General features: G+C 47.0%; 2 protein-coding genes across 5 annotated transcripts in view; both read right to left on the reverse strand.

Moving 5' to 3' along the window:
• Nucleotides 1-9,020, reverse strand: part of LOC116636635 (store-operated calcium entry regulator STIMATE) — a 51,311-nt gene extending 42,291 nt beyond the window's left edge. Inside the window, exon 1 of the mRNA XM_032411462.1 lies at nt 8,861-9,020. Within this exon, the coding sequence (XP_032267353.1) occupies nt 8,861-9,020 (160 nt within the window). The remainder of the gene's footprint in view (nt 1-8,860) is intronic.
• Nucleotides 9,021-10,645: 1,625 nt separating this feature from the next.
• SFMBT1 (Scm like with four mbt domains 1) overlaps nt 10,646-18,414 on the reverse strand; it is a 126,595-nt gene continuing 118,826 nt past the window's right edge. For all 4 annotated transcript variants that reach the window (XM_032411465.1, XM_032411467.1, XM_032411464.1 and 1 more), the window contains 2 exons: nt 17,485-17,613; nt 10,646-16,610 (listed from right to left, as the gene is read on the reverse strand). In XM_032411465.1, coding sequence (XP_032267356.1) covers nt 16,470-16,610; nt 17,485-17,613 — 270 coding nt within the window. In that variant the 3' untranslated portion in view covers nt 10,646-16,469. The remainder of the gene's footprint in view (nt 16,611-17,484; nt 17,614-18,414) is intronic.

The following is an 18,414-nucleotide window of genomic DNA, read 5'->3' on the forward strand; positions in this document are numbered from 1 at the left end:
GCTCAGACTGAGGGTGGGAGCAGGGATGGAAATCTTCAATTCTTTAATCTTCAAGTCTGCTGCGTCGGACCGACCAGCAAATATTTTGGGCGCAAACTTACCACCCAAATAGAAAACCTGCTCTCGCGTTCTGACGCCGCCTCGGCCCAGATGCTCACACAGCCCTCGGGTCTGGGCAAGAGAGGCGGTGTGCCCCGCTCCTGCAGGACGGCGTCTCCGGCTTGTCCTGTCACTGGGGTGATGCCAGTGCTCACCTCTACATCACTGTCCATGTTATTAAGTGAAAATGTCTTCTAAGAAAACGGAAAAGCCCATAAGGAACACTGATGAGCTTAAGAGGTTAGAGGAGGGGCGCCTGGGGGCTCAGTTGGTTAAGCGTCTACCTTCCGCTCAGGTCATGATCTCAGGGTCCTGGCATCGAGCCCCGCGTCGGGCTCCCTGCTCGGCCTGCTTCTCCCTCTCCCCCTGCTCCCTTCTCTCTCCGCTCTTGCTCTCTCTCAATAAATAAAATCTTTAAAAAATTTTTTTAAATTAAAAAAATAAGAGGCTAGAGGAGCCCAGGGACTAGAACAAAAGCTGGGGGGAGGGGGAAGAAAAGCATTCTGAGAAAGGTGAACATATAAAACAATATAAGGTTGGTTCTGCCTGTGTCCCGAGCTACTGTGCATACAACTGTGTCCATGAAAGAGAAAACTAAAGACAAAGTGTGAAAGCTCTTGACATCGACCACTGATTGGGGATAGGAAAAGCCATAGATACTCAACACCAAGTCTTTCAAAGAAATTTTAGAGCCAACAAAAAACACAACAGTTGAGTGCCCCAGCCAGCAGAGTGACCCTACCTCCCCTACCCCTGTGTGCCACCCCAGGGCCCCCACACGAAAGCACACCCCAGGTAAGGCCCAGCCTCACGCACAGCAGCTCGAGAGGGGCCTGACGGCGGCACAACATGCCCTTTAGGATGAGGAGGACACTCTAAATCAAAGGAAACGTGGGAGGACCTGTCATTTGCTAAGATGGATCGCAGTAACTCAAGTTAGAAGTCTTTTCATCATAGTCACAAAGGTGATTTCAGTGGTTGACAATCCTGCTGGGGTAGGTACAGGATTTCTAGAATGTGCTCACACCTGGCCTTCTCATATGAGATGTTCTTTAGCGGAGCCCCAGCCCACCAAAGCCTGGGACCGTGCTCACAGACCAGGCCTCGGCTGGCCTGGCAGCTGTCCAGAATCGAGGCTGGAAGCACTGGTGTGCAATGTAGAGGGCTGCCAGTGAAAGCTAGTCCACAATAACAAGCTGCTTCCTTTACTAGCTAGTAGCCATGTCTCTGGAGCTGGACAGCCGGTTCCTCAGGGGGACCCCATGAGATCTAAAAGGGACGTGATAAAGCTGCTTCAAAGGAAACGTTCGCAGAGAAACAGTCCAAATGGAGCACAAAGTAAAGGCAGAACCTGACTTGTCACCCAATAATTTAACTCACCCTCCCTTTTAAGTGCAAGCTATAGGAAAAGAGGCCCGCAACTGAATGGCAAGGCTGCCTAGAAGCCTCCTTTCTTGGGAGCCTCTGTCCCATGCTCTCCAGACCCCAGGACGATGGCCCTGCTCACAACCTCCTCTGGACCTTGGCTCTTACCATTCCCCGTGTCCCCTTTGCATCGCCCCTTTCCCTGGTGCTGTGCTTGAGGAGGGATTCCCCATGGACGCTTCCCCAGCCGCAGGCAGAACCCCTCCTCCTTCCCCTCCACGACCGCCTGCGCACTGTCCGGGCCACAGCCTGCTCCATCCAAGAGCCCCTGGCGGACGGGGTGCGGGTCTCGGCAGTCCCCTGTCGAGGCAGCACCCAGGCCCTTAACAAGCCCCGCAGGGCACTGTTCTCATCCTTCAGGGGCCACAAACTGACCGAATCTGTTCTCTAGGGCTCCCCTGAGAGTTCACTTAGTGACCCCCAAACTGAATAAATGCAGTTCTCAACAGGGACAACTCTGCGCTCCGCCCATCCCGCCCCCCTAGGTCACACGGGGCAGCGTGTGGAGACATTTTTATCTGTCTCAGCCTGAGGGAGGGAGGTACATCTGGAACCCAGTGGGGAGAGGCCAGGGACCCTGCTAAACACCCGACAATGCACAGGACAGCCCCCGCAGCAAAGAATTACCTGGCCCCAAATGCCAACAGTGCCAAGTTGAAAAAGCCTGGGTGAGATGGAAAACTTCCCAGTAGTGGAGCAGTCTGAGAGGCTCACAGACCACTTTTACGCATCAGTGAGGAAAAGGGGAACTTCAGGGTTCTCCCCAACTCAAGGTTATAAACTACACTCCTTGCGGCACCAGGGACACAAACTGCGAAAACCAGCAGGTAACCTGAAACCACTGAGAGCCGTGGAGGGCCCTCCTCACCAGTTACTGAACCGACTCAGCTATACTCAGCTATACTCCCTCCCTGGTGCTCCAGGGGGCTCAGCCCCTGGGGAAGGACGGTCATCCTCAGGCAGCCAGGGAGAAGCTGCACAAAGGCCTGGGCTGGGACAGCAAACCCCGGATGGAACTCATACATGCACAAAATGACTGCCAAGTCATTTCAAATGTCTACTTTCATGTTATCAAGAGCCATAAAACAGTCTGAAGTTCCAGGTAACACTTTGGACATTAAAAAGTATTATTAAGAAAGAAAATCAGAGTGGTTTAAACAGGAAAAAATGAGGTCAAGTAGCGAGGGGTTAGGGTCCTCAGCGTGCACCTGTGTGGAAAGGGGCTCAAGGCAGGCAGGCAGGGGTAGGGGAAGTGGTTAAGAGTGTCTGGAGTCTGCTGGGCCTGGCTTACATTTCAGCTCTACACCTACTAACCAGGACGGTGTTCGCTGTCCTTGTTCCTTCCGGGGGGCCTGGGAAGTACATCAAGGGCCAGGCCCAGGAGCCAGCACGATGGGGACTCAGTACAGAGCAAGCTTCAGGAAAGACAGCGGCTCTAGGGGCCAGTGCCACCACCTGCCGTCACAGGACTGGGGCAGGGCCTCGGATGCAGGTTAATCACCTGTAACCAGGCTGCCCTCTCAAGGCCCATGAGACACTTTGTAGGTGAAAACACAGGTCAGGGTTAGGTGAAGAAAGGAGAGCATTTACCTCTACTAAAGCCATCTGCTTTGGCTACATGCTAATTTGGAATTCACCAGCAAGGAGCTGGTTGTGTTCAAGTTTTCTACTATTATGCAGTCTATGAAGAGGGCGAAAGGTAAAGATGTCGTGCAAACAAGATAGCAAGGGAAATGTTTAACCTAATTCAGAAAACAAGTTACTCAAGCACTTGTGAAACGGAACTCTCAAATGCAAATACTGTAACAACAATGAGGATGACTTCACAACCCCCACGCCCCCTGCAGAGGGCCTAACACGTGCCTGATACTGATCCAGCTTCCTTACGTTCTTCCTAATCCCCACAGGCCCAGAAAAATTATTATTTCCATCTTACCGGGGAGCAAACGGAACCGTCGGGAAATATAGGTAGGCTGCTCAAGAGCACAGTGAGGCAGAAGCAGAAATGGAAGCCAGGTCAGATTGGTTCCAGAGCCAGGGATCCTGCTATTTTTAACCACCTGTAAAATTCCTTCAAAGAGACTTCATCTTCATGCAAATATTATACTAATTGCAAAGGATTTTAAACAGATCATTAAAGCAGCGGAGGCTGGATAGGCCCCTACAGGGCAACACTTGACAAACAGACGTATTTAAAAGGCTAAAAAATGCATTTCATTAAGTTATTCTACAACCCAGACTGTCCTCTAATTCAGACAACTCCCTCTTGCCCTGATTTTACTCCAAATTAATTAAGTTTTACTATAAATAGAGGAGATCACCATTATGAATACACGCTACCAGATAAATTAGTGTTTAGAAACCCTGAAAACTCTCTAAAAATAAAGATTTCTAACAGGCTGCCACACTAATGTTGGCCATCCTCTTTTCCCCTGTGGGCACAATACCAGCCTGGGACCGAAAAAGGGATCTTCCTCAGCCATGGCTGGCACTCCGGAGGGAGCAAAGGAAACCGACATTTATCGAGTGCTGGGTGCCGGGCCCTGAGACGGGGCTTCTCTCCTGAGCTCCAGCTCCCAGTGCAGCCACCACTGTGTCCCGTTGTGACCACTGAGGGAAAAGTTACTGGGGAACAGGATATTCCCCCGATCTCAAAGGATCACCACCACCGAGATAATTTATTCATTGCAAAGGGGAAAACGTACCTTTACAAGGGAGAGATCCAGAGACCTCACCCCTCCACCAAGTAGTCGACCTTATTATTACTGATAGCAGGGCTGCCCGAGGCCACGAGCTTCCTGGTACGGGGGAGTATGAAGCACACAGCACTGCCTAGGGAGTGTTCTTGCTGTAAAAAAGGTTACCTGAGTCTAAAACCTCCTCCAGATCAAACTCAGGGAACACAGGGGCCTGTGAAACAGCTCACACACCACCACAAGGAAACGCCCCAGACAGCTCCAGAACACGGAATGCGGTCCGTGACAATTGGCCAGCACTCTTCAAAACGGCAATGTCATTAAAAAAAAAAAAAAAAAGTGTGTGCAAGTGAATGTAGGGGGGAGATTGTTCTACAGTAAAAGTGACTTCAAAACACAACTAGTGCAACGTGTGGCCCTTTACTGACTCACAGTTTATTTAAAGACCCCAGCTCTGAGAGACTTGGGACATGTGGGCAAGTGTGGCTACGGACGGGCTGTCAGGTCACACAGTGGAGGTGTATATCTTCTCAGGCATGATCATGAGACTGTGATTATGAGGAAGACTGTCCTCCTTCTCAGGAGATGCGACGGGAAGTTTTGAGGGGTGAAGTGTGATCCTGGCTGCAACGTATCTTCAAATGGCTTGGCCAAAAAAAAAAAGAAAAAAAGAAACGAAACAGAAAAGGTATAAAGAGATAAAGCAAATATGGCAAAATACGAACAACTTCTGAATCTAGGTGGAGGGCTGATACTGTATTATCACTGGATTACTTCTCATCTTTCCTGGATGTTTGACATCTTGTAAGGTAAAGACTGGGATACAGTGGGGAGAGGGGACCCCAGGAAGGGTGGCCCCGCAGGTCTGTGCGTACACAACACATAGGGAGGCCGGTTCACCATGTGAGAAAACCAGCGACTCCTGTCTGAGGTTGAGATTTCAAAGCTGGGCAGACCGGTGTGTGATGTTCCTCTGGGTCTCAGGAAAACTCTCATTTTTCAATGCCAGCAATGTTTTTGTAAAACACCGACCTGAGAGTCAACACTCCCAGATGCCAACACACACGCTGGCTGACCCCAACCTCTGGCTGACAGCTGGGCCACAGCCCTGCAGTGGAACAGTGTGCCGGGCTCTAGGCTGGCTCAGCTCTGTTCTGCGGTGACTCTGGTCTGAGCAACTTCATCGAGTCACAGACTAGAGATAAAGCCACCAGAACAAGAACGGTTTAGCAGGCAGGTCGACAAGCCCCCTTGCTGCATTTGACATCCCAGAGAACCCAGACTGGGAAGTCCCTTTCTAAGCTTGCCTCTGAGTGGGTTCAGCTCTCCTCTCATACAGAGGGTAGCTTAGGTGGCACCTCTGGAAAGCTCACCACTTACAGAGGTGTGAGACATGCTAACATGTCTTAGCTGACACTGAGACATGCCTGTGGGTGCTGGCTGATAAGAGTCTGTGTGTTTATGCAGCTTGAAGAAAGGTGACATACATCACCTGGCATTCTTAACTCTCGACCGTCTGGGCTGAGACCATCTGAAAACCCCCAGACAGAGCCAAGCACCAGGATGAGAAATTCTTGCGAGAATCAAAATCCTCCTACACACACACACACACACACACACACACACACATCTATATGTGAAGTCTTCCTCCAGGACAAAATCCTCTAGGTAAAAAACACAACCACCTGTAAATGAAGAAAAAAGTGATTTTTCTGGGTAGAAAAAGAAACATAAAGACAGCAGTCTGAAGATTCACTGAATTCAGGGATATGAAGTGATGAAAAATGCCTCAGACTGTCTAGCAGAGAAGGGGGTGCAGCCAATGAACAGAGCTGGTCTGACAGGAAAATGGAACAGTAGCTGCCCACAGAACTGGGGAGCTGTTGGAGAAGAGAGCCAATGAGCCCATGGTCCAGGGGGACAAAAGCACCCGGGAGGGAACAAACTGTGACCCCAAAGAGGTTAACTTAAATTGCTCAGGAGAGACGACTGCTATTTAAAATATGCTCGACAAAGAAAAGTGGAACTGATGAAGGATGGAGTGGCCTCATCTTAACACACCGAGACCTCCCTCAAGGCGGCAAGGTGGACACCCGTCACGGGAGCCTGCCCTCTTGCCAGCAGCTCTGCCTGACTGGGAAACCGACGCTGTGTCTGGGAAGACAAAGCCTGGGCAAACCAAACTGCTCACAGATGCACTTCCTTGAGAGCACCTCCACCCACTTCCCTCGTGACCAGCAAAGTCACTGCAAAACGTGATGCAGTCCCTGAAAGATTCCCTCCTCATCCCAGCAGTGCCAAAGGGGAAAGCCCCACAGTTCTCAGAACAGAAACCGACAAGTTGAAGAGATAAGCAAGGGCAGACAGTTCTCAGCCTTTCACCCCTTCTCCCCGTCACTCCTCCTTATCACTGTCCCAGGAACCAATGCCCATCTCCACACACAACCTCCACGTCTAGACTTACAGTGAGCAAAAGGCCGCTCTGTAGTCTGGTCTTTGCAAACAGAAAGCACCCACCGCAGTGGGGTTTGCACATGTGCTCACACTGAAGATTAAGCAAAGTGAGCATGTCCCTGAAGACTCCAGGGCCAGCACCGTCACTCTGAACACAGGCAACCTGGCACATTTCTCAGGAGCGAGCGACTCTGCCCCGTCATAATCACATTTCCCACGGGCGCCTGGGTGGTTCAGTCATTAAGCATCTGCCTTCCGCTCAGGTCATGATGCCAGGGTCCTGGGATCGAGCCCCGAATCGGGCTCCCTGCTCCTCGGGAAGCCTGCTTCTCCCTCTCCCACTCCCCCTGCTTGTGTTCCCTTTCTCTCTGTCAAAAAAATAAATAAAAATCTTTAAAAAAAAATAATAATCACATTTCCCGCCCTGAACCATGAGTATCAAGCCCTCAGGAATAAATTGGGCCATCAGCAGCAATCAAATCCAAGGAAATAGCCAGAGCGAGGCTAGGAAATCATAAGTTAGGGAACAAAATGCAAAGTAAGCCTGTAGTTCCTTCAGAGAGAAAGGAAGACCAGCTGGAGGAGACAGAAGCGGGAGGGGAGAGGAGACCCCCACACAGTGTCTTGAAAACACACACATACAGTTCATGCACCCAAGTCAGCAGCTGATTTGGGCTAAGTAGTCACAAATTATTACCGTGGGAACAAGTGGGTATTTGTTCAGCTGGGAAAATAGCAAGGCAAGTAGGGACTAAAAAGGAAAGAAAAAGTGGCAAACATACACGGTCGGGCACTTGGGGTAAGATTTATCCAGGCCAGGCAACCAGAAGAAGTGTCATCCAAGAACAGCCTGAATGAAGCCTGGGAGAATTCACTCAAATAACCCCCGTGTTATGACAAGCAAAGCTGTAACTCCAGCAACTGCACCCTAGATGACAAATGCACACAGCTGCAGGATCCGTCCCCAGTGCGAAGGAGCATACTTTCCGCAGAAACTTACCACTCTGCCCATGTGAGCACGGTAGGGAAGTTTTGAGAACCTGTCATTCTGGAATTCAGGCCTCTGTACAGATCGTTATAACCCTTCCTTCCTCCAGAATGCAATCACAGGGGCACTCCTAGGCCCACAGCCAACTGAAGCCTCCCGTTACTGTAATCAAGGGAAGGATGTGCACCAACAAAACAACACAACTCCAAATGCACGGCACACCTGACAAACAGGGTGGAACTTCTAGTTTTCCAGAGGCGCCATCTGGGGCTTTCTTCTCCATCAGGAACCTCTCAAGAAAGGGCCCCCAGGGACTTAGCACAAGGATTCTGCGACCTCCCTAGACCCTCTGAGCCGCCTCCTCCACTATGCCACTAGGTTGCCTGAGTCTCATGGAAATAAAGGAACCTTTAAATACAAGTAATAGAGTGGGTTGGGCAGGGGGAACAGCCAGGGGAGGCTTGAGATGCAACTTAATTAGGAAAGCCTGGGACAGAGATCGAACAGGTGGACCTGTTCAGGAAGAAAGGAGGGGAAAGAGAAGTGGGGAAGAAAGTCTGGGTGGGTCCTGCTCCAACCAAAACAGAAAATAAAGCTGGGGGAAGAGAGGGGAGGCGAGGCAGGAGGAAGTGGTACTGGGAACGCAATGCATGGCCTTACAATCCAGGTATTGCAAAGTAGCGGGATTTAAAAGCCAACGAGCGACAGCAAATCTTTGCGGAGTGAAGGAGCAGGGAAAAGCCCAGCATCAGACTGGGGATTTAGGGATGCGGGTTCAAAGTGCGAAAGGGAGGTAGGAAGAGATTCTATGAGGGGGCACAAAGGATTATTCCAGCTGGGGGTTCATGGCCCCAGGCTGGAAAGTGGAGTAGCCTTCATTCGCGATGACAAGGTAGCAGGGGGGCGAGTTTTAGGCAGTTATCTCGGGAGAGAGGCGTGTGCGGGCTGTAGGAGAGGAGAAGGGGTGACCCCTGGCTAAAGGCTGTCGCGATAAGGCGAGAGACTCAGGACCCGGGGTCGGGGGAGGGAGCTCCCGCTAGTCTGGGAATGCCCAGCCTGCGCTCGCGGGCAGAAGGCAACCCCGCCAAAGGGCCCGGGGCCCCAGGCCTTAACTCTTCGGGCAGGAGGGTCCCCGAGGCGGGGCTGGGCCTGCGGTGGTCCCACAGGGCCTCAGGAGGGGCGGGGGTCCGGGACTCACGCATCAACGTGCTGAAGGCCACGACGCCGAGCAGCCCCTGCAGGAAGATGCCGAAACTGTGCATAAGCGCGCCGCTCTCGCAGCGGCCCGCCCCGGACGCGACGGTGGAGGGCGGCCCGCCCGGGAGCCCGCGGCTCGCGTTCCCGGCGGGGCCCTGCATGGCGGGCCTGGCGGAGGGGCGCCAGGCGCCGCGGCCAGCCCGCCCGCCCGGCCTCGCTGCCTGCGGCGGCCCGCGCCGCCGAGCTCCGGGCCGGGAGTCCAAGCCAGGAGCCGGTACCTCCGCCCCGCGGCCCACTCGCCGCCGCGCGTAACCCGACGTCTGAGACCGCAGCGCCTGATTGGCTCGGCCGGGCGTGGGGGCGGGCCTCGGCCGCTCCAGCTCTTCCCACCCCCCATGGGCGGGACTCCGGCCGGGCGTGGGGGCGGGGTCGTGCGTCCAGGCCACAGGTAGAGCGGAGCAGGTGAGCGCGGCTGTACGGGTGGGAGTGAGCCCAAGGACCCCGGGCTCCAGGTCGGGAAGGCAGGAGCCGGGAACATCTGCGACTAAATTCTCTTCCTTTCCAAGATGAAGCGCTCATACCCTGCAGAATTTATTAAAAATACTCCTGGATTCCACCCTCAGATTTTGATTCGGTAGTTCTGAGACAGGGCGGAATAGTGTGCATTTTCAGCTAGCAGCCTAGATTATTCCGAAGGATGCCGTGAGGAAAACAATCCAAGACTCTGCACACAGGCATATTCCTTCCAATCCAGACGTTTGGCGTCCTTCTGCTTTCCTTGTTAGTACGAATATTGTGACCAAAAGCTTATCCTCCATTCGTCAATCAGGCCCGAGTCGACCTTTTTTCTTCCCTAAACATTATGTAAATGGTCATTTTAATCCAATCGCTGTCGTTTAGAAATATACAAGGTTTATACCGAAAACATGGGAACATGTCCCCATCTTGTTCGTCTTGAACATGCTTCATAAAGCCAAATTGTTGGTAACTGCCAGAATCTCTAAGGTCCCCCTCCACACATGTATGTTTACTCCCACCTTAATCCTTTGACTCCTTGGAACCAGCTCCCTACCTCTACCAGGGCCTCTAGTCCCTATTTTCCCATCTACCTTCCCAGCCCCCTCTGGCTTTTCTCCAGACACTTCTTGTTGGTGCTCTCCAGTCCCTAGCCTTCTTGCTGCATCCACTTAATGACCATGTACACATGGTATTACTCCAGTAGACACTGGCCTACATTTGTGGAACAAGAAAAACTGTATTAGGGAAATTTTCCCTAAAAGATAGCCACCTTGGTGCTCGCTTCGGCAGCACATATACTAAAAGATAGCCACCTCGGAATTCCAATGGGCTAAATGCTTACAAAAGCTTTCTTGGTTGACAGGAATATTAACCTGATTATGCAGAGAACAAAAATGCTATTGGCTCCTTAGATCCTTCTCTTACAATGCACTTCACACCTCCTGTGTCTTAAATGGCATTCTAGCTGCATGTACCACTGTTCCCTTTTCCCTGCTGAATGAACTGCTATTCGTGCTTGAGGCCCGCCTGACCTCCCTCTCCCCAGCGGGCTTCCACATGACCTTGTGTATACTGCTCCACTAGAACTTTTCTGACTGCTCCGTTAGGTGGCTGTACACGTCTCTCTCTCACAGCCGAGTGTGAGCCTTCTGAGGATGGGAACTGGTTTTTATTCACCCTTGAATCCAACATAGTGCCTGGCACAGAGAACATGGCAACACTTTTTTAAATTAAACTGAATTTTAATTTATAAAATTTAAAACTCTCCACAAGTATTAACCATGGGAAAATACAGAAAATCAGGTTAAGAAAATAAATAGGTCAGGGAAAATTGTGTTACTGTCTTTAAATCTAAGAAGGTCTCTTATGGGGATGCTCAACAGTTATAGTCCGTGTTTGGAGGGAAACAAATGAGAGGATGTGTACTTAAAGCAGAAGAGATTGTGGGCTGGGCATAAGGAGACTGTTAATTGCTTGAAGATATAGGCAGCTTAAGGAAAGTTGCACATAGAGCTGAAGAATGAAGTTTTTGACAAAGCACTGCTCTGCACATCCAGATGTGGAGGGATCCTTAAGGCCCGTTGCTGCTGTACCAAAGCAAATGTAGACAAATGAGAAGCATTCTTCTGAGATCATGGGCAGATTCCCCAATGCCAGGAGCAAGGTCGCTGTGGGGAAATTCTGCTCTTCCTACCTTTCCTGAACTGCAATTTTAAAGTACCCAAATCCAGAGGGTAAAGATCGGACGACAGGAGAGGGGGGAGAATTCTGGAAAGGTACATTTTATTGAAGTAGGAAGGAACTTTCTCCTCCTTTCAGAGATGATTCTGAGGCCCCACTGGAAAGAGTTTTGAAGGATTTACTCAGGCCAAGATGTCTTCTTTGCTGTCAAATGAAGTTAAACATAGCTTAAGACCTGTTTTAATTCTCTTACAACCACTTAAAACTGTCATAATATACCACAAGTTCTTATACACTCTTATTTACAAAAAAACCCCACGCAAAATATTCATCCAAAATAGTTATTTTTTAATCCCTTGAAGTTATACCCATCAAACTTGATGGTAGTTATTTTAATAGGTATTCTTGTGCATATTTCTCCTTAATTATACTTTATCCTCAATGCATAACTTTTAAAATTGAGAAAAACAGCAAGCAGGAAGGATACAATGCAATATGCATTTCATTTTGTTCCAAACAAGCAGCTTAAAAAAAAAAAAAAAAGGATAGCATAAACAAAGTGCATCGGTTCCAACAATTCAGTATCAGAAAGAGGCCCAAGGACAGTGCTGGAACCAGCCAGAAGTCCCACCCTAGCAGGCCTCTGATTGTCTTTAGAGAATATTCAACCAAAAAAAGGATGAAAGGAAGAGGAAAAGAAATGAGCACTTTAAAATCTCACAAGAAGCATTCCAACTACACTTCCCTAGAGCCTTCTTGCAAAAGGATATAAGGAACTGTCAGTTTTAACTTTGCCTAACCTTTGTACGGGCCCTTCAGGCATCTGCTTTGTGACTTGATTTACCCCCAAAGCCTACCCTCATCCTTCCAGCACTATTTGCCCACCTCCATTCTGCCAAGTCAGGCATGCAGTTAGGTTAACTAAACCGCGTAGAAACCCCTCAGGACTGAGTTTCCACACATCCTGAGTACAGGCACCCCCATTAGCAATGGTGGCATCATCTCACTAGGCAGTATCATCCTTTGTCCCCAAAAATAGATCAGGGTCCACACTTGACTGCTGGTGTTGAGGACTTGTCCACCAAGGCTGTAGGTTGTTTCTCTTTTAAAACAGTCCTTTGTGATAGGCCATAGCACCAGGACAAACCCAAATGGTGTGGTAAGTCAGAAAAGACATAAGGGGAGGGAGTTTTAGGCCTGTTTCTCCATTCCCCCTCTCCTGGTTTTGCTGGTTCTTGTGAAAAATCTAAGAGTTCTGAAACACCAGAAGCAAGAAAACCTCCAATGCATTTACTGCCCACCACCTTCTATACCTTCACCCTGGCAGGCTGCCCTCAGAAACAAGGCTACCCTGTGGTCTGGGGCAAGTATGAGGAAACCCCAAGTGAGAAGGTTTAGAACCAGAACCATGGATTGGGCTCTGAGTTTAGAACTCTTCTGCAAAAACTCCAAGTCCATAGGTGGCTTGCTTGGACAGATTCAAATTTCCAAAGTATGTACATTCTCACACAAGGGGTGAGAATCATCAAAATTCACTAACAGAACGTTGTAAAGTGAATCAAGTCATGGAAGAGTTACAACTGCATGAAAGGGACTGACTTCTTTTTGGCTTCGCAGGGGACTTTGTTCTACAGAGTTTCTGAGATAGCATCATGACCGTGACACGTGATTATTTTCAGTGGACCCAGGACCAAAGACATTCACATTTTAAAAGGGGAACTTCACTTGTTAGTGATGTCTTCTCCCTCATCTTCCTAAGGCCAAATGGTAACACAGAACACTTCTGAACTCTCACACACACACTCCATCCCTAGTGTACAGGATCAGTGCCCAAACCCAGGACGTGTTTCCACTGTCGAGACTAAGCTCCTAACATCTCTCTCAGAGCTTCCGTGGGCATCAATCAAATCAGTGAACGGGGTCTTCAATATAAGTCTTTGGTGATAGGTGTCAAGTAAATATAAGTGTGTGTGAGTTTTCCCAAAGTTCCCATCTAGATAATTCTTACCTACTGTTAATGATTTCCTAATGTTCTGCGTGTCCCCCAGAAATACTTTTTGGCTTGCCAGAGGGGAATGGTTCTGAGTCCTGCCCTAGCTGAGGCCTCCTAAAGCTTTTAATCTGTATTCAGATGCCACATTAGTGACGGAATTAATAAAAGAGAGTGAGTAAAATATATTCAAGTCCTCAGGAAGCTTTGGTCCAAGGCCTTCTCTCTCACAGTGAGAATAATTTTACTTCCAGGAGAAGAGGCATATAAAGGCCAAGCTCTGAGCTGGTTTTCCATGTCTGCCTCTATCATAATTCAATAAATATTTACCAAGAAGCCCATCTCTTCCGGAGGTTGCTAAGTATCCTTCCCTGACCTCATGCATCTACAACATACATGCTGGGAGTCACCTACTTCGCCAAAGAAAGGCAGATATAGGTAAAGGCCCAGTAATGCATCCCCTGCGTTAGATACCTCAACTCTCCAACTGAGAAGGATGAGGGCAGTTTACAAACGAAAACAGCATAGTTTCCAGAAGCCCACAAAATACAGTCAAAATGTCACAGCAAATCTTCATGTACAATAAAAGGTTTCCCTAACATACTAACATAGGCTAAGAGTGGTCGGTCAACTTCAAGGTCCAGGAGGCTTATATAGTCCATTCACCTGTTTCCAAGTTTGTCAATTCAGGATCAAAAAATGGATCATGGAAACTTCCTGACCTCAGGCTGCTGTGGGGCCAGCTGAAGGTGAAATTCAGACAAATGCAGCCCCTCACAATGTATCTCTCTTAAGAGGGTATCAACCTTTAAAAAACAAAGTTCATGTATCCATGTGTAATATATAAACATTTTACCCCAACATGGTGAGTTATTATCAGGTTTAAAATCTGTTTCAGAATCAGAGGAATTAGACTGTCACTGTTGTCCAGCCAAGCCCCAGCAGCTTTATGAGGGAAATAGAGCCTAAATTGTATACTTTAAAAAAAAAAAAAATGCCCTATGCCAAATTCCCAAACAATTACCTTCTCTTATTTAATACCTGGGAGTGGGGGGTGGGGGTATATAATTATTTAATGCAGTTGCCTGAGAAACTGTATCTCACCATGAGAATGCAAGAACTATTAAGGGAAACCCAACTTAGAGTTGGCTTCTCTCTAAGAGAAAGCTGAGCTTGAATAATCACGGTACACAGAGGAGCCAGCCGAGCCCTGACTATATCCAGATCCAAGACTACTCAGGGCCGTGAGTTTCACCTTTCCAGGGGCTCTGCCCCCTTTACCTATGTATGGTTTTGGAGAAGGCGAAAGAGAGACAACTTAACGTATTCACTGTTGCACTTGGTCAATTCTCTTTCATAGGAAGTAAATCTCATTTCCCTAAATAAAACAAACATTAATCTTCTTCAAGGAACTCCCTTTGCCTTAGTGCCTTAACTGCTGAGGTCTCAGGAACTTTAATTGTGTAAGTTACGCACCCCCTGCCCCAAGACCATGTACTTAACACTAATTGTTCCCAAGCATCTTATATATGCTTCTCTTCCATAGGCATAGAATGACATTTTTAAAAACTGGATCTCTGAGTAAGTTGAAACATATTAACTTTTACTTAAATGAAGCTTCTTTCCAGGTCTATCTGGTGGTTACCTAAGCAAAGAATTGATGCTTTAATATATGGTTTGGTTGGAGGGCTTGAATTAAGGTGGTTCATAAATAATCCAGTGAAGAAAGGGTGCAGACTACAGAATGTCTGCCAAGGTCCATAAACTGTTGGGAGCAGGAGAGGGTTCTGAAGAAAAGGGAAAAATCAATAGTTTAAATTTGTAATAATATTATATTTGTATAGATGTTTAGAATTCACCAAGTTTGTAGTTTTAAAACATTTTAAAATCTTGAAGATGAGTGATTAAGTTATAAATTTGGAGGTAACTAGGATAATTAAAAAAAAAAAACCAACCCCAAAACACTCAGCAATGCAAACCATTTAAAGGAAGCAATCTATGTGTGCACCTTTCCTCATTCCTCCCGGCTGGAACAGCACAGCAAATGCTATTATTCTATAGTTGCTAGCAGTGCAATCCTAAATGAAAATTTGCCTGTAGTTTCATGTCAGCTTGAACTGGGCCAAAAGAAACACCTAAAAGAAAACCAAGTTGTTGAGCCGTTGAGTGGGAATTCTCAGCCTATAGATTACATTCAATTTAAAGGTTTCACTAAGAGGACATGTAAATGTGACTAGGCAAAGAGGTTCCCAGAATCCTTAACCACCTCTCAATCTTTATGCGGCCACTGAGGACATGAGGACGCACTGTTACAGAAACTCCATGCTCTGCATCACCCCCCAAAATGTTTTCTCTGTTGTGCTTCTACACTCTCTGCCTGGAGACACCGAGAAAGAAAGGGAAATGGGTTTTCCTGTGGGCCCAAGGAATACCTACTGATTTTCACCCAAAGTGAGGACTCTCGAAATGAAACAGACAGCTATAGAGGAAAGTAAACAAAAAATAAGAGCCACTGAAGTCCCTCTGAGGACTGATGGGGAGAGAGCAACTCAACAGAAATACCCACAATCTTTGAGAGACCACCTAACAGGGAGCCCACACTGGGTCCAGGCAGGAAACCATGTAGCAGGGTTCTCAGATCAGGCCAGGAACTGGTATAAGTGCTCACATGGTATTTTTAAGAGAGCAAACAGTGTTTTGTTTTGTTTTTTCTCCAGCTTCTATCATAGTTTTAGTGTTCATGTAGCTTAAAAATGGCATCATACAAAAAAACCTTATACATGGCTGTAAGCTCAATCATCAACAGAGGTAGTAAACAAAGGAACTCCTAAGAATAGATTTTAAAATGGATCAAAGTGTGATTGTACATTCAAAACCCTAGAGCCACGTCATCATCCCCGAAATGAACTGTTTTAATTTAAAAAGCTTAAAAACACAATGACAATGAAGCACTGATGTGCCTTAGGCACAGTCCCAAATCAGTGCTGACTTAAAGCTATGTCCTCTCTTTCCAAGAAAGAGAAAGCAGAGAACAGAGTTCAATCTACAATGGGAAGGAACAGAACAAAAAGAAAACAACCATAAGGGTGCTTTCCAGCAGCCTACATTATTCTTCGTTTTCAGGCCACACCACTGGAAATGCTGCTGCTTCTTACATCAGTCTTTTCTTCACAACCCTTCTTTTTTTAAAACTGCAATCTGCTGACCAAGAGATGTCCACATTTCCACTGGCAGGAGAGCCACTTCTGTGCAGTTTTTGCTTCCTCAGTGTGGGTCCTCCTTCCCTGAAAGTGCAAAGACAGCAAGCCGACCCCTGCAGGGCCCGGAGCCCCAGGGCTGACTCAGCTCCGCGCGGGTAGAGCAGCGAGAAGGATTTGCTGCATTTGTGCTTCGAAGACACAGCGCACTTCGGTTGTCCTTCTCAGTTGGCAAACTGCTCATAGAAAGCAAACTTGATCCTTTCTATGTGGTGGCAGAGTTTGATGGCAGGGCCCAATTTTAAGTCCATGCACTCTTGAACAGTGGGAAGGGTAAGGAGCAACAGGGCCTGCCCATCAATTTCCTGTTAAAGCATAAAATACGCATTATCTCTGATGTGCACATGGATGGCAGCTCAATCAAGACAGCCCCCGTTCCCTTTGGCTGGGGTCAAAATCAGAGTCCCTGCACTTTCCTTTCCTTACTTTCCCCCTTAACATAAGCATCACACAGTTTCTTCCAAGTGCCCCCGGCAGTCCTCCATGCTAATGAATCTTCAGAATTAAGGATAAACTTTTACCAAGGATAAGAATCCATTCTACAGTTTCTGCTCTGCAGAAATTCAATAAACAAACTAGCTTTGTAAGTGGCTACTAAATGTACCAAAGGAAACATCTTTTTAGAGGATGCTTTCTAAATCTGAAAGAAAATATTAACTATAAACTTTAACGTTTTCCTACTCTGTAACATTCATAAAAGCCTGATGAGCTCGTCAAAGATGTTCAGTTTAGAATCTCCCCAATTATCAAAAAAAAATTAGTTTATTTGTTTAAGGTCACAGACTATTTGTTTCAGAAAACTTGCCTTAAAACTGATCGCCACTTTAGAGCCTAACATATTATAGATGTTAATTATTCTTAAAAACAAGCAAATCATTACTTTGGAAAAGAAGAGCACAATTAAGAACTGCATGCTTGATTTTAAGCCATTTAAATATTTGAGGGATAGAAACAAAGTCTTGAGAAAAATGGCAACACAATGATCATTCGCTTCAAATGTGGGGAAGTCGGAATCACAACCTCTTACAATCCTCTTTCTACGACTCCTGAAAGGGGAACTACATTTCTTTTCTTTTGGATAGATACAGTTTTCCTCAGACTTGTAAATAAATCGCTATTACACCCATAGTCCTTTGCTAAAGAGACAAATTACTAAAACTCACAGGTCTCTACACTTACCTGGTCTAGAAATATCCTCGCTAACGGAGCACAGTCGGTGGATCTGATGAACCGGACGACGTCCGCCACACTCCACTTGAGGGGGTTACTGTCCAGATGGAGCCTCTCAGCGACTTCAATCCTGATTTCCTTCATTGCCCGCAACAAAGCAAACCAAATGGTGTCAGAGCTATTTTATTCTAAAAAAGTCTCTCTATATAAATTCATAACCCTTTGAGGCAGGATTTAAAGGGGTTTTAGGGCATGATTTCTCCCAGCAAAGATGGCCAAGGTCCACATACACTAGATACTCAGGAAATGGTTGTCTTTTATAATAAGAAGTATCAATGGGGAAGAATTTATCTCAAAGTTCCAGCACAAATAATTCGGACAATTTAACAGAGAAAAATGGTTTTTAAGTTTCCTATTTGTTCCCTAGTCTATCTTGACTTGCTGTCTGGTAGGGCATGCAGTGAATGGGATGCTACTTCGGAAGAAAAGAAGGCTTACCTAAATCATCAGGAGAAATCATTTACTGCTTCAGTTCAGGCAATATATTTAAAACACAACCCAGTTTTAAAACAGTGACTTAACTGCCACTCTTGTAGTGTGTACGTTATGTAATACACATATATGTATATATTAAATATACCAAACAAAATAGCTTCACCAGAATCAAAAGGATAAATAACTTATTTCTACGGAACCATCTATCAAAAATATCAAAAAAGCAGTTTTCCCTAAACTGACAGGTTACAGCTAAAAAAAAAAAAGTTTCAAAAAATAAAAATAAAATAAATAAATTAAAAAAAAAGTTTCATTTCTAGTTTAACTCAAAGTAAGCAGCTACTCAGAGAGACCTTCTTTCTGATAGGTAGTTGATCTCCAAATAATCCTTGCAATGCAAGTAAATCACTGAATTTGGAATTCTTTTAAGAGAGACCTGGGAAA

The sequence above is a fragment of the Phoca vitulina genome, unplaced genomic scaffold (genome assembly GCF_004348235.1).
Source record: "Phoca vitulina isolate PV1807 unplaced genomic scaffold, GSC_HSeal_1.0 scaffold13, whole genome shotgun sequence".
Taxonomy (NCBI): Eukaryota; Metazoa; Chordata; class Mammalia; order Carnivora; family Phocidae; genus Phoca; species Phoca vitulina.